Consider the following 16,905-nt stretch of genomic DNA (forward strand, 5'->3'; position numbering starts at 1 on the left):
TAATTTACTTTCATCAGGGTCTGTCAGTCGTTGTTTTCAAATGATGATGAGATAAAAACCCTAAGCGTTATTCTTAACGAAAAGTTCTGTCTATTCTTCACTGTAATTTCGCTTACCGGTGTAATTAAATCATTAATGAACATTTCTTGGAAACGTCGCTTATAAACATCCGCCTTGTGGAGAGCTGACAACATGATACATGTACAATCACTGATAGCGAATACTAAACGAGCCAAAATTATTAATATTGATATTGTCATTTACAAATGCAAGAGGAATACTTCATACTTTTCCTTACCTGTTTTTATTTAATTGTTCATACAAAAGCGTGAGTAACATAAGCAAATATGTTCAGTCATTCTACGTTTTCACATTTTAGTTTAAAAAGAATATTTTGTGTGTAACATTTACACAATTAAATTATTGGGTTCTAGTTACTCCTATAAATATGAGGTCGATGTAAATCGTTTAACGTTATTTTGCAATAGCATCGTTCCGACATGAATTCATGTCGGAAGCTTTAACGGCATCAAATTCATATATTATATTATATAGTTATGCGCAACAACTTAAATTGTACAACACAAATGTAAACTCTGTACTATAGTCCATTTCGAAAGTAGATAAAGTTAACGTTTGAAACGATACATAATTTTACGTAATTGGTATGTAAGTTTTACATTGAATTTATTAGTGTTTATTTGAACTTCATTTTAAGTTGTGTGTTCATAAAGACAATACAAATTTAATATTTATCCAACTGTTTTACCTGTTAAGAACTTCCCATCTCAATTTTTGTTTTCAAATCGAAACAAGACATATGGAAATACCGACGGATATTCACTTCAGTAATGGATACATGTATACCGCAAATTAAATCAATATAAACCTTAAACTTTGTGTAGTATTCGTATCATGTAGGTAACCGCCACATACTTATATCATATTCATCTCATTTGCCTCTTAAATAGCCAAAGTCATGTCCATAGATTACCAGTGATAATTAAACGTACACTCGTGAACTTCAATACCATGAATAACACGATCATGTATTTCAATATTTAAATGGTACATTAACAGTAGATTATTGTGACATACTTTATATGTTTGAATATTTAAGGAACAACACGACAAATGCAAGACAATATTTAATTGTATGCTCATGCATTAAATAATGTCGAGGTTACGTCGAAAATAGACATAAATGCATGAATTAGTATCGATGATACGTTGAAAATTAGACATTTTCAAGTAATGTGTGTTATGTTTTTATTATATGTTCCTTCTGTACTTTAGGCTTCGATACTTTTACTAAATAAGATGAACCTGGCGTCCTTAGACGAATATTATGCCCCCCTTCGAAGAAGAGGGGGTATATTGTTTTGCACATGTCGGTCCGTCCGTCCGTCCACCAGATGGTTTCCGGATGATAACTCAAGAACGCTTAGGCCTAGGATCATGAAACTTCATAGGTACATTGATCATGACTGGCAGATGACCCCTATTGATTTGCAGGTCACTAGGTCAAAGGTCAAGGTGACAGTGACTCGAAATAGTTAAATGGTTTCCGGATGATAACTCAAGAATGCTTAGCCTAGGATCATGAAACTTCATAGGTACATTGATCATGACTGGCAAATGACCCCTATTGATTTTCAGGTCACTATGTCAAAGGTCAAGGTCACAGTGACTCGAAACAGTAAAATGGTTTCCGGATGATAATTCAAGATTGCTTACGCCTAGGATCATGAAACTTCATAGGTACATTGATCATGACTGGCAGATGACCCCTATTGATTTTCAGGTCACTAGGTCAAAAGTCAAGGTCACAGTAACTCGAAACAGTAAAATGGTTTCCGGATGATAACTCAAGAATGCTTACGCCTAGGATCATGAAACTTCATAGAAACATTGATCATGGCTGGCAGATGACCCCTATTGATTTTCAGGTCACTAGATCAAAGGTCAAGGTCACAGTGACTCGAAACAGCAAAATGGTTTCCTGATGATAATTCAAGAATTATTAGGCCTAGGATCATGAAACATCATAGGTACATTGATCATGACTGGCAGATGACCCCTATTGATTTTCAGGTCACAAGGTCAAAAGTCAAGGTCACAGTGACAAAAAAGTATTCACACAATGACTGCCACTACAACTGACAGCCCATATGGTGGAAATGCATGTTTTACAAACAGCCCTTGTTTTTACTTTACTTTTAAGTATCAAGTAGAAATAGTTACTATAAAGGGGTTACGTTTTTTCCGATACCCGATGTGCCGATGAAGATAAGCAAACAAAATGATTATAATTGACATGACGCCTTATTAGTGATCGCTCCGCCCACTTAATCACGTGGCTCAGCGGGAAGAAAATCTAGACAAGCTAACACCAAAATGGCTTCTTTGCCTATAGACTGCATATAGATTTACGCGATATTCCGGATGATTTTATGGACATGTTTAACACCATATTACACTTGTAAAGGGGTTGATGCCATTTAGTTATTCTGCAAATGCAAAAAATATACGATTAAAGAAAACATCAGCTATTTATAACGGGTAAATCGGTACATTAAACACGCTCTCAAACGCTTGCGCGCTTACCGAAATCGAACCCGTTATTACGTGTAATGGTGGTATTTGCAATAAATTAACACTTCACCGGTATTTACCCGTGTTATTAACAAAATTATTACCGAAACATTCCCCCCTACCCGTGTATTTGACAAGAAATAGCGCTTCATAGCACGGAATTCGGTGAAGTTTTACGCGCTTTCTGACGCCGGGTGGGTACCTCAATCCCACATGTTATTGCGTATAAGTGATATTAATCATATTAAACATTGCTTATGGGACATTTATCAATCACTATAATTTAAAGTAAGTTTCGACATTGTCTGATATAAAATGATATAAAATTAGCGTTGTACGAAATTGAATACGATCAGGCTATTATAAATTAATAAGGCTACCAATATCAGACGCTCGCGCAGGTACCGACTTCCCCGAAGTTACCGCATTTATTGGTTAACTAATATCAGTAATAATAACTCTTTTACAATAGCATTTATCGATACGTCTTTATTAAAATAATAACAAAATGGTTTTCACTTGTTTCTGACACACACAGAAACGCGATTTTTAACGGGGATTTCGTAAAGTTACACGAATTGGGTACCAAAATTCTCAATTATTTTACATGCACACGTGACAATACATACTTAATAATGATTAGTTATTGCTTATATGACATTTCAAGTTTGTGAAATAAATCAATATTCTATAAAGGGGATCTCGGTAATACTAGAAGCTTCCACCCGCTCTTGTCAAGACCGCATTGTCGCGTTTAAAATGGTATAAATTTAATTCATCTGACTTATCTTTCTGGATACCAAATGTCAGAGTTGCATTAACCCTTTTAACACCGTTTTTGATATATTTCATTTCCGAACAAAATAAACGAAACTCGTTTAAAAAATGAGATCTAGGCATTCGAGCTCTCGTATGTCACCTTCAATAACATGTATGCTGTCAATTAAGTGCATTACTATCAGAGTAATAAAACACAGCATGAATTAGGCTTCACGCTGGGTTTTATTTATCTTTAAGTAATGCAGATAAACCTCGCTTCTGACCTAGTAACTGATACAACTATTTAAAAAAAAGTGAAATATTATGTGATATTCAGATCGATCACATAAACTATTTAAATCTGCTAGTATATCCGATAAAATGTATTATAATTGTCTTTGACAGTGTTGACGTTCAGTTGTTCGTGGTGACGACCGCATGTATTTATACATCTCTTACACTTCGCAAGACCTCTTTTCGGCTTATGAAACGATATAAATTAAATGTCACCAACTAATCTTTCAGGATATCGAATGTCCGAGTTACATAATCCCCATTGACACCGTTTAACCATTTTTAATCGTTTTTTTAAAGAGGAAAACAAAAGAAACTCGTTGGAATAAAAGTGAACCTAAACATGTAGCTTGTCTAGAAAATGGCGGACAGGTCGTTGCTAACGAGTGCGCCCGATTAATCGATCGCTGATTGGTGGATCAATTCTAGTGGGCGGAGCGATCATAGATAAGGCGTCATGTCAATTATATTAATTCTAGTTTTCGAATGCGACGTAACTCGCTTGTTTTGTTGCCCATACCTATAATAACGACATACATTAAATGATCTATCGATAATATTGTTGGTATATTTCAAGCATTTGTCTATTGTTTTTGAACAAGACGATGGACGGTGCAATTGTGTTGTTTGTACGAAAAAATCAGGCTTTGAATTTAGTTCTAAATGTTTGTCAGGCCATTCTTTAATTAAAAATGTAATACATTTATTTTTCTTGGATAAACATAATATTATTATCAAAAGAAGGTATTAGCCTATACAAATATAATGCAACAGATTTGTGTAAATTCTTATTTCTAAGTGCATTACAACGATACTTTACAACAATTAGAGAATGTGTGTGGTTATACAGAGATTATTTTAAGTCAGAACTGTTGATTTGTAACAAATGCCTCTAAGTGTAAATTTGTGTTGGCAGTTTGACTTGTTATATCTATATCAATATACTTTTTTTATCCTATTACCAGATGAAAATCGATAGTATAACAACGATCGTATAAACTTTACCTTTATACTATCGCTATTTTTAGACCATGGTTTTCCGATCTCTATCTTAAGAACACTATATATTTCAATGTGACGTCATAGCAAATGATGACGTTGAAGTAAACAAACACCTCGGAGTCAACTTGGAAAACCAGCGCTGTTACTTTGAATATTAAAGTAGATCTAGTTTTACTCTTTTTGAACGATAAACGACCACAAAATAATAGGATAAATAGAATATTATGTGAGTTTTGGATAAAGATCAAGTTTATCATGCTCGGCCCGAACCATGTTAGCGCTCGGCAAGCCTCGCGCTACATCGGTTCTAAGCCTCGCATGATAAACTTGATCTTTATTCAAAACTCACATAATTTTCTCTATATATAAAATATGGCATTGTGTACACACCGGTCTTATTGTGTACACACCGGTCTTACTGACAATAACGTAGTGACGTCACCATCTATGTATAGAATGTAAAATATGGTCTTTGTGTTTAATATTATGGCGTGTCAAACGTTGCAAAAGTCAAATGATATATTTGTTGGATAATTCTCATATAGATATATGTTGGATAATTTTCATATATATGTTGGATAATTTTCATATATATGTTGGATAATTTTCATATATATGTTGGATATTTTTCATATATATGTTGGATAATTTTCATATATATGTTGGAAAATTTCAATAATGATGTATGAGTTCTTTATTTAGATTATTAGTACATTTCTTTTGTATCTATTGGAAAATATTCAAAATAAAACATATGAGACCCTTTCCGTTTATAGAAAACCTTGTCCTTGGAAAGGGGCACTTCTCGCTATTCAATCATACCGATTTGACGGAATCATTATTAATTCAACCATTATGATAAATGACTTGAAGAAAATTGCTGTGCCGGTGCCCAGCCTATAAAACGCGCACATACCTCGTGACTGGGAACCAGCGACAAATCGGTATAATGCATGCTGGGCAGCACGAGTTTGTACGGTCTTTTGTGCACGGGACGTTGAGGTGAGTAGATGTGTTTATGTGCCTATGTCCCAATGTGAGTATTGTGTGAGGAATTGTGAGCCTGTATATTTTATATGGTATTGTATTGTATATGTGTGTCTGTAACTGTGAGCCTGTAACTGTGAACCTGTGCGTGTAACCCTGAGTACGTTAGTAGTTCCAGGGGGTTAAGCCTGTGCATGTTAGCCAGTGTCTAGCTGTGAGCCTGTGTGTATTGTATTATATTGTATTTTATGTGTGTTCAACACATATTTACCTGGAGGGCTTTTCCCAGAAGATATAAGTGAGTCTGTGACTTTGTATGTGAGTCTGTGAGTTGCCTGTGATTGTGTCAATGACACGTATTTCCCTGGAAGTGTATTCCCAGAAGTATATGTGTATGTAAGCCGGTGACTGTGTGTTTAAGTACGTATTTGCCTGGAGGTGTATTCCCAGAAGTACATGTATAGTGCCATTTCGTGACGTGGACGAGCCGACGAGTTCCCTCGAAGACGACGAGGACGTTTGGTGCCATCCTGACGAGGATTCCAGTCGATGTCTATGTGAGTAGTATTGTATATTATCTTTGCTATCGGTTGGGATAATTGTATTAAAACCCACGAATAGCTAACCGGGTGAAAACACTACAATGGTAGTACGGGTGGGGTTTGTGTAATTGTGTTTTAAAGGGATCTTTTCACGCTTTGGTAAATTGACAAAATTGAAAAAAGTTGTTTCAGATTCGCAAATTTTCGTTTTAGTTATGATATTTGTGAGGAAACAGTAATACTGAACATTTACCATGGTCTAATAGAGCCATTATATGCATCTTTTGACGATTTTAAAACCTAAAAATTATAACGCGTTGCAACGCGAAACGATTGAATAATTTGGAGAGTTCTGTTTTTGTCGTTAAATTTTGTGAAACTACGAAGATTGCTTATATAACGTATAAAATACGTTCAGTATGTGTACTCGGCGGAATAGCTCAGTAGGCTAAAGCATTTTTACTTCAGGACTCTGGCAGGATTCCAGGGGTCACTGGTTCGAAACCTGGTCCGGGCAATGTTCTTTTCCTTTTTTTAATTTTATTCTTGATTTTTTTACTGGAGCTTTTACGATCCAATGTTTACATTTATCGATATAAAGCATTTAATGAATAAGTTAAAAAATGCCAAAATCTGTGAAAAGGCCCCTTTAACGGTTAGGCTAGTTCTATATATAACTTTGTTGCAAATAAATCGGCATCGTGAAATTTAGTTTGGACCGTCGCATCAAATTTAATTTAAAGTTCTGTGTTCGTTTTAAAACGTTATTTCTATAATTTAACAGTTGCACGCATTTTTCGTCTATTTTTAGTCGTGTGTAAAAACAGACGGCATCATTTTTCTTCATTGTTCGCATTCGCCGGCCGGGTTATCAGTCGGCGAAATATTTGTTAAAAAACGTGATTGTCCAATGCTGTTTGTAACAGGTTCATTGCTTGTGTAATCAACGGACGGACACGTGTTTTTTATTGGCAATTTTTCCCGTTATTAGTTGGCGCGAATTCTGTGCGCAGCAGTTCATAATAAACGTGTTTGGTTGACTGCTTTGTATCAGTAAAGTCCGAGGAAATAGAAGTTTACGGGCACGAGTTTTGTCTATATATAATTCTTTTTAGAGCAGTGTTATTGCGAATGTAAACTGGGTCCCGGGAAATTGGTGCTTAACGTAAAGTTAAAGCGACGTGTTTTTTATTTGCAGTTTTTGATTAATTATTTATAGGAACAACAGCGGTAGCGATTTTATTTATCGTTTATTAGTGAGCAATTTTATGTTAATTGTCGTCCAGTTCTACGCTGATTGGAATTTTATTTTTCCGAAGTATTTTTTAATTTTAAATAAATAAATTGGCAATGATGAGTTGCGTGGGCAGCAAGAGTCGCTCACCGGGGCCACAATTAATACGAGTAAATGTTGACCCTCCCAATGTATTGACATCTATTCCGGAGGTGGGGCCAAAATTGGCTAAGGTCATTGTGCAGTTTAGGGAGATTGCGGGGAACCTGTCCCCAGACTCGTTGGGAGTGATTATTCGGCGGCCTCTGGATCGAGAGGATATGCGGTTGTTGGACTTCCGTCCTTACCTAATGTTGTTGGCTGAGGCCTTTGGGGAAGGGGATGAAACCCATGATGAGGGGATGGGGCGGTTGTTATTAGGTGGATCAGTTGACTCACACGAAAGGTGGGGGGTAGGTATGCCTGTCCAAAAGGAGGGGCCCTATGCTCAGGATCGGGTAAAGGCCGAGCTTGCTTCCCAGATATCCGACTTGGAGGCGGATATCACGGCTTGCTGGGAAGAGCTTCAGGTTAGAATGAGGGAACCATTGCCCCTTTTTACAAAACCCCAGGTACCGATAAACCAGCCTATCATATACAATCAGCCTGCTACGTTGGCGTCTATTAACCAACATAGCATGTACAATCAGCCTGCTAACCTGGCGCCCGTTAACCAACTTAGCATACCAAATCAGTCTGCTATGTTGGTACCAATCAACCAACTGGTAATACCTAATCAGCCGGCTACGCAGACGCTCATCAACCCGCCTGTAATACCGAGCCTTCCTGTTGCACTCCTGCATGCAACTACACAAAACCCTGCTACTCCGAGTAATCGGGATGTGATTACCCGGATACCTAAAAACTTGCAGTTTGACGGTCGTAGCAATTGGCCAGTATTCCGGGGCAAGTTTGAGCGCTATGCCAAATTGCACAAATGGTCAGATGATGAGCGCACCGATGGGTTGGTTTGGTGTTTGGCGGGAAAAGCGTCAGATTTCTATGCAGTAATAACTGAAGGCAGGGAAACTGTCCCTTATAAGGAGTTACTGCATCGTCTTGAAGAGCGTTTCGACGCCAAAGAGCTCCCTGCTACTGCGCAAGGGCGTTTCCAGGCGATTTCTCAGGCGGTAGGAGAATCATTGGATGAGTGGTCAGATCGCGTACTTACGCTAGCCACTAAGGCATTCCGATATCTGCCCCAAACATACGCCACCGAGCAGGCAGTGGCAAAGTTTTGCTATGGGCTACATGACAGAGAAGCAGGCCTGCAGGTGAGCATGCAGCAACCAAAGTCGATAGGAGAGGCAATTGAAAAAAATAGAATGTTCCATCACATTCAATTTGCATGTGCCCCTACCCAAATGGATGAGCAGGAGGACTTGAGATGGGTTCACGCGGTTGGCGAGGAACCAATTCCAGAGGTGGTGAGTGGGTCGGCGCTCGACAAGTTGAGCCAGGTGGTTGGTCAATTGCAGGGTGCCGTGGAACTGTTGTCCAGCCCTTGTGGGACCCCGGATGCTGTTCGCTGCGTCGAACGACCGGTTCCGTTGTTCCGTCCCGACGTTGACGAAGGATGCTATGGCGAGTGTGCGGCTGAGGATCCCTATCAAGAAGGCACCTGGAGCCGCGGCGGTCCACGTGGGCATCGGAACCAACATGCCTACGAAAGGGGATCCGGCTCAAATGCTTACCATGGGAGCCCCGGGAACTGGCGAAACAACGGGTATCGTAGTGGATACCAACATTCAAATTTCCGCCATGAGGGATCCAAGCGAGGAAGATATGGGTCTAATTCGGGCGAATATCCTGGTATGACGCGGCGGGGCATATCTTGCTTTAAGTGTGGTGGATTGGGACATTTCCAGCGGAATTGTCTTGAAAATACCATGTCCTTGGCCAACCATGAGGAGAAAGCGCCCGTAGTGGTAGCGGATGAGCAGTCGGGTCAACCGAAAGTGGTTCATGAAAACCAGCTAGGTTCGGTGTCCCAGTTCTGCATGAAGGTGCAGGTGGGAGATATCGTGGTTGACGCAGTGGTTGATTCGGCAGCAGAGGTCAGTATTATCTCTGATCGGATCTATGAGGCCATGAAGCAGCCACCTCCCAAGCTGGGTGATGTCAAGTTGTTGATGACAGGAAGGGACTACTCCATGCCGAGTTTTGTCGAAGGCCCAGTTGAATTTAAGATTGGCAACTGCTGGTATCGGGAGCATTTGCATGTAGCTCCGACAGATGTCGATATGCTTCTTGGGTTCGACATTTTGGTAAATCCAGGCAGAGCCATCATTAATATGGCAGAGGCCACCATTATTTTTGATGGACAGGTTTTGAACCTCGAGAGGGGAGTCCCACAGCATGCCAAGGACGTGCACGATGCAGTTCCCTTGGTGCAGCCAAATGTCGTCCGTGATCCAGGGATGGTCATTGGCAATATCACTAAAGGAGACCATGGGGATCCTGTGTGCGTGGATGCATTTCGCGTACAACGGGTGTACGGGGAGTCTGCGGAAGCAGCCAGCCGAGAGGCGGCAGAAGTTGCCCAGGGAGGGGAAATTGGCCAGGCAGCGCGAGAGATGGCCAGGTCGGCCACTGGAGATGGGGCCAAACCGATCGCCGGACATGTGGATCCGGCTGATGTCGCTGCAGCGGACCGCCGGAAGTGTGCGACCGGATACGGAGTCGCCGCGGGTGACCACCGAGGGGGTGGCGCATCCGGATACCGAGTTGCCCCGGACAAAAGAAGGGAGGATGAATTTCGAAGGCCTGTTAGGCGTGGCTTAAGAGGATGGCGACCCTCTAGTTCTCGCCGCTGGGAGCGGTCCCAGCGTTGGAAATTAGGTTGGCGACCACCAGAGCGTCTTACTTCCAAAATCTGTACCGCCTAAAATTGTAAATGGCGAGGTTAATTGTTAGTAAGACTAAGAAAACAATTAAAAATACAATATTCCCCCAATTAAAACAATTACAGTAACGTTGCAGTCACATTATACTAAACAGCGGTATGGTCACCTATTTTTGTGATCCTTTTAACTACTCTGATGTTTTGTTACTGGAAACTCTATCCTATTCGCGGTTTTGTTAATGTATTACGTTGTACGCAGAAGACCAAAAGTAAGATTTCTATTAAACATTTGGAGTAAGTTGATTAGATTGTTTTGAATAGATATATGTCCTATTGTCTCAGTTTAAGACCAGGCTTTTATCGCAATATTGTTGGAATTATAAAATTGAAATTTATCTAAGCAGTGCTCTGCGAAAAGGGGGTTTAATGCATAAACATAAGGTGTCGTCCCAAATTATCTTGTTCTGTCCGCGCTTAACTTCCTGTAATTTTTGTATTACCGCGCTAAGAATTGCTTTGCACAGTCACGGATGTGTTTGATTATTTCCCGTGAAGTCTGGTTTTTTCTCTTATGGTCAGGTGTGACATTGTCGCACGACCACTGTCACACTCCATACTGTTTGTGTTTTTTTTTATTGGCCGGAAGTGGTATTTCCCGGAATTCTTCTTGTAAACAATATTTGCCTGTCTTTTTAAAGTTTTATGTGACGGCAACGGTCTAGTTTCGTCGCTTTGATTTTTTGAATGGCTGGAGATGTTTTCCGGTGCATGTACACTTTTAATTTGTTTTTATTTTTGTAAAGTATATTATTTCTCAGTGGGATCTTCACATTCTAATACATAAGGGAATGTACTTGTTGGACGAAAGCCAACAATAATGTTTTTTCTTGATTAAGTAATTGTCAGACGATAGCCGACAAGAATGTTTTTTTTTATTTACTAATTTGATGGAATTTTAAATATGCAAGAAACATATTGGTCACTAACCGCTAGAATGCAGCGGTCTGTATGTACCCCGCTGGGCAAAGGCACTCCTGTGCCTGCGGGAAGGGGGAAATCATAGTCCCATTTGAGTGTCTGTCTTTTCTGCCTTGGGTGCGACTGTACGATTACCATGGGGGCGGCGGCCCAAGAGGAGAAAAGTGGGAGGAGTGTAGTGGGTACAATAGTTTTTGTTTTATTTTAGTTGTATTTCCCTCCAGATAATGTCAATAAAATGAATTTGTAACATTAAAAGCACTTATAGGTATTATACTTGGACAAAAATAAGATTATTTTTATTCTTATACTTTTAACCTTTTGCCACTTAGATATGTATAATAACGCATTTGTAGTCCCTTTGTTAAAATTCTTGTGATTGTATAATATAACCAAGATGATTTTTATTGTAGATTATGCATTTCCATGTGGGGGTGAGGGCCTTATCATGTGTGCTGCAAAGCGGATGTATTTGTCGCATTTATGTTATTTGTTAAAATTTGTGAAAATAGGTTGTAAGGTGGGTGCTCCTGTCCATTCATTGTGTAGACAAGAAAAGGACAGGAGTTACAGGACCTTGTTTTGAAAAAGAAGGCGAATTTTTTGGCAGATTTGTTTTTACACAATTTTAGGCTTATATGCATCATCAAATTAAAAGCAGTCACAGTGACTATTGATTTCATTTAATTATGGCTTTATGGTTAAAGCGTATAGTTTCATAGTTGTGCAAATTAGCAATTCACTGAAACTGTTTTCGTTTATCATGTCTTTGCATTTTGTAAGCAAGCCTATTTGCACTAAGGCATAACCAATTGTGGGTTACTGTGGGTTATTATTCTAAGATTATTAAAAGGAAGTATCTGACATTTAATGGAGATGAATTAATTTTAGTTGTGGTATATTGCAGACGTTGCGCAGAAAGAGAGGTCGGACGAAAGCTGGCCGGCATGCAGACCTAACATTGAGGTGTTAGGTCAAGGTGCTTACGCGAGGGGCACTATTACTTCATCGGTATATAGCGCCGGTACGATTCCTTCGCTGTGTGGCGTCGTCCCAAAAGGAGAAAAGTGGGAGGAGTGTTGTGCCGGTGCCCAGCCTATAAAACGCGCACATACCTCGTGACTGGGAACCAGCGACAAATCGATATAGTGCATGCTGGGCAGCACGAGTTTGTACGGTCTCTTGTGCACCGGACGTTGAGGTGAGTAGATGTGTATGTGCCTATGTCCCAATGTGAGTATTGTGTGAGGAATTGTGAGCCTGTATATTTTATATGGTATTGTATTGTATATGTGTGTCTGTAACTGTGAGCCTGTAACTGTGAACCTGTGCGTGTAACCCTGAGTACGTTAGTAGTTCCAGGGGGTTAAGCCTGTGCATGTTAGCCAGTGTCTAGCTGTGAGCCTGTGTGTATTGTATTATATTGTATTTTATGTGTGTTCAACACGTATTTACCTGGAAGGCCTTTCCCAGAAGATATAAGTGAGTCTGTGACTGTGTATGTGAGTCTGTGAGTTGCCTGTGATTGTGCCAATGACACGTATTTCCCTGCAAGTGTATTCCCAGAAGTATATGTGTATGTAAGCCGGTGACTATGTGTTTAAGTACGTATTTGCCTGGAGGTGTATTCCCAGAAGTACATGTATAGTGCCATTTCGTGACGTGGACGAGCCGACGAGTTCCCTCGAAGACGACGAGGACATTTAGGGCCATCCTGACGAGGATTCCAGTCGATGTCTATGTGAGTAGTATTGTATATTATCTTTGCTAGCGGTTGGGATAATTGTATTAAAACCCACGAATAGCTAATCGGGTGAAAACACTACAAAATTAAATGGACTTGCTCTTTGATAAGGCTAGTGGAACAATGCCACGATTCGCCGCTCTATGTGCAGCAATGTACGTATTGTGAAATATCTTTTCTACCATTATTAACGCATTCACTTGTTATATTCAATGTTATTTCGGATAAACTAAATTTCGGACAATATAAAGAACAGTAATTTCGGCCTCGGGACGTGAATAGTTTAAATTTATACACCGAGTATTAACTATTGACAATTACCAATTAACGTATATCTTTTATTTATTGGATTAATAGTCGGAATTCATTAATTATAAAAACAAAAAAGATGCTAAATAATTTGTATCACCCAAAGGGGTGTACCCATACTCCCTAACATCTAAGGACCATGCTTAAGCCCTGTGATGTTAACAGCCATGAAAACAAACATCTTAACTCAAATTTGAGTTTTATTTGAATAATTATTGCAATTTTAATGGCACAGGGTTGTATTAGGGTCCTGGGTTGAAAATGCTCTGAACAAGTAATAAAGATTACTAAGCACAAGTCATATTGAGTTTTAAAGGGATCTTTTCACGCTTTGGTAAATTGACAAAATTGAAAAAAGTTGTTTCAGATTCGTAAGTTTTTGTTTTAGTTATGATATTTGTGAGGAAACATTAATACTGAACATTAACCATGCTCTAATATAGCCATTATATGCATCTTTTGACGATTTTAAAACCTAAAAATTATAAAGCGTTGCAACGCGAAACGTTTGAATAATTTGGAGAGTTCTGTTTTTGTCGTTAAATTTTGTGAAACTACGAAGATTGCTTATATAAGGTATAAAATACGTCATGAAGGTGTACTCGGCGGATTAGCTCAGTAGGTTAAAGCGTTTTTACTTCAGGACTCTGGCATAACTCCAGGGGTCACTGGTTCGAAACCTGCTCCGGGCAATGTTCTTTTCCTTTTTTAATTTTTTTTCTTGATTTTTTACTGGAGCTTTTATGATCCAATGTTTACATTTATCAATATAAAGCATTTAATGAATAAGTTTAAAAAATGCCAAAATCTGTGAAAAGGCCCCTTTAAGGTATTAATAAGCTTGACGTGATCAAAGCAATATAACAGGCTTTTAACTAAATCCATTTAATAACTAGTAATTTGGTTTCTTTTCAGCAGCAGAGATGATGTCCCGAAAGTGGCCAACTACGTTGAAGTCACCGTACCTCAGTACCTCCCAGATGACTTTACCTTTTTTTGCATGACAAGGGGTACTTTTGAAGGAGTCCTGGAGAGAATTTCAAATGATGATCAGCTTCATAGAAGGATTGCAACTGGGGGTTGTGAACAAGTTCCATTGGATAAGGACTTACTAATGACGCTTTGGTATTTGGGTAATTTAGAGACAGTCAGGTCTATTGCAGACCGTTTTAACGTATCAAAGTCAACTTTCTTAGACCATAACCGAAGAATGCTGATAGTTTTATGTGACAGTTTTCTTAAGACAGTTATATGTTGGCCATCAAACAATGACAAGCAGACTGTGATTGATGAATTTCAAAATAAGAAAGGCTTCCCTGGAGTCTTGGGGGGCAATAGATGGGACGCACATAAAAATTTCGGCACCAAGGAAAAGGTCTCCAGACTACTTCAATAGAAAAGGACACTATTCAATAATCTTGCAAGCTGTTTGTCAAAAAGACAGGCGTTTCACAAATGTGTATTGAGGGTGGTCTGGAAAGGTGCATGATGCACGCGTTTTCCGTAACTGGCGTTTATATGCTGCACTTCCCGGGTTTACTGGAATGAATCACATAATAGGAGATGAAGCTTATCCGATTTCTAGATAATTGATGACACCATTTTGCGATAATGGTCACCTTTCAAGGGAACAGTTGAACTTCAACTAAGTCTTTCTGGCACCCGTGTCCTCATAGAAAACAGCTTTGGCATGTTAAAGAGTAGATTTTGCAGACTTATGTTTATTGATATGGTGGATGTAGAGTTCATTGTCAAAACAGTCATTGCAAATTGCGTGCTGCATAATTTATGCATTTTAAATGAAGATGAAATTGACATTCTTTTTGAAAATGACGAGTATAACTTTTCATTATTTGTACCTCAAAATAATGTCGAAGGCGTTATGAAAAGAACAATTATAACCAGGCAGTTAACGATAAAATCAATTAATAAGCTTTCGGTTTCTGTTCTACCTGTTGAGACAATTTAGTTTGGTTAACTTTTTATATTAAAAGTAATGAAACATACTAATACAAATTTTCATTGACCATTATTTTTGAAAGTGTTTGGTTTTCACTAATACTGCTCAGTAGTTATTGTCCCCTACCGGTTTCACCAGAGGGGACTTATGGTTTGCGCTCTGTGCGTCCGTAAGTCTGTCACACTTTTCTGGATCCTGCGATAACTTTATAAGTAAAGTTCTTCATATTTGTTCATGAAACCGGAGGGGACTTATGGTTTGCACTCCGTCTGTCAGTCTGTCTGTCAGTCTGTCTGTCAGTCCGTCACACTTTTCTGGATCCTGCGATTACTTTAAAAGTTCTTCATATTTTTTTCGAGAAACTTAAAACATGGACAGATGGCAATATGGAGATTATGCATGTCATTTCATTTTGTTCCTATGTCAAGAATTCTGGTTGCTATGGCAACAAATAGACTAGAAATACTGCTAAAATTGGTGGATCCTGCACACTTTTCTGGATCCTGCGATAACTTTATGTTCTTCATATTTTTTCATGAAACTTGAAACATAGATGGCAATATGGACATTATGCACGTCATTTTATTTTCTTGATACATCAAAAACTCTGGTCGCTATGGCAACACATATATAAAAAATATATATATATTTCTGACAATGGTGGAGCCGGTAGGGGACATATATTGCTTGGCAATAGTCATGTTAACATTATTTTGTAATCAGACGGTTAGTTTTGAGTCCTGATCATGCATTTATGTTCATATTTTTTAAATAAAAGTAATAAAAAATTAAAGTGTCCATATGTCTGTTAAATGATAAGGTATTTGTTTATCCAACAGAATTGTTTTCACATGTATGCAATTCTATGTCCTTGAAAATATGTCTATTGCTTTTAAATTAAATTTACTAAAAAGCTATTGCTGTTCCACTTTTATAGCAAATGACATAACAAACGATAACATATCTTAAAACAACAAGAGCACCACATAACGGGTGCCACGCTTGGCTGCGGGTGCAGTTTTGAATAAATGAAAGCTTGTCAGAATTATTTTTTTAGAGGTCACAGTGACCTTTGACCTAGTGACCCCAAAATGGGTGTGGCGTGTAGAACTCATCAAGGTGCATCTACATATGAAGTTTCAAAGTTGTAGGTGGAAGCACTTTGATTTTAGAGCCAATGTAAAGGTTTTAGCACGACGCTTGACGGCGGACGACGAGCTGGCTTTGACAATACCTCGGGGGTTTCTCCGAAAACAGCCGAGCTAAAAATCAACAACAATAATAATAATATCATCCATGATTTGGAATTTGACACTTATTTCATTAAAACTTTGAGTCAATGCAACATGCTAAAGTGTTGGAAGCTTCTTACTGCAGTGTATATATATTTTTTTAAAGTTGCATGCATGCATTTATAATTGGAATGCAAATGTTTAACCTCGAATTTTAGTTAAAATATATTCAGACTGCACACAAAGAATAATTGCCTAAACATGCATGTATCTAGAAACAAGAGCTGTCAGAGGACAGCGCGCTCGAATATTCGAGTGCTTGACAGTATAACGTAAGCCATCATGGGGTAATTGTTCAAATTATTCAATAAGGTCAAGGTAATAG

The 16,905-nt window shown here is 38.8% G+C and overlaps 2 protein-coding genes across 8 annotated transcripts in view; one reads left to right on the forward strand and one right to left on the reverse strand.

Moving 5' to 3' along the window:
- LOC127881955 (uncharacterized) overlaps positions 1-16,905 on the reverse strand; it is a 46,230-nt gene that overhangs the window by 12,817 nt on the left and 16,508 nt on the right. The window contains exon 1 of one of the 5 annotated variants that reach the window (XM_052430220.1): positions 770-1,197. The exons of 3 other annotated variants lie outside the window; for them this stretch is intronic. The gene's annotated coding sequence lies outside the window, so the exon portion shown is untranslated. Of the gene's footprint in view, positions 1-769; positions 1,218-16,905 lie in introns of those variants that run through there. One more of the 5 variants, XM_052430225.1, reaches the window with a different exon arrangement.
- On the forward strand, positions 5,356-16,205 carry LOC127881957 (uncharacterized). 3 transcript variants are annotated; one of them, XR_008050352.1, is made up of 4 exons: positions 5,501-6,194; positions 12,183-12,476; positions 12,881-13,016; positions 14,244-16,205. XR_008050352.1 is itself a non-coding variant. In XM_052430229.1 (3 exons), exon 1 carries the CDS (start codon positions 7,530-7,532, stop codon positions 10,338-10,340), a length of 2,811 nt encoding a protein of 936 aa, XP_052286189.1. In that variant the 5' UTR covers positions 5,356-7,529; the 3' UTR covers positions 10,341-12,476; positions 12,881-13,016; positions 14,244-16,205. The 3 variants fall into 3 exon arrangements, 2 of the variants coding, with proteins under 2 accessions (XP_052286189.1, XP_052286190.1); XM_052430229.1 differs by having other exon boundaries at positions 5,356-12,476; XM_052430230.1 differs by having other exon boundaries at positions 5,356-12,476; positions 14,247-16,205.

This window comes from Dreissena polymorpha, chromosome 5 (genome assembly GCF_020536995.1).
Source record: "Dreissena polymorpha isolate Duluth1 chromosome 5, UMN_Dpol_1.0, whole genome shotgun sequence".
NCBI lineage: Eukaryota > Metazoa > Mollusca > Bivalvia > Myida > Dreissenidae > Dreissena > Dreissena polymorpha.

Bases quoted from the DNA above. Each gene is read 5' to 3' on its own strand.
- LOC127881957 (XM_052430229.1), top strand. From the start codon at position 7,530: ATGATGAGTTGCGTGGGCAGCAAGAGTCGCTCACCGGGGCCACAATTA.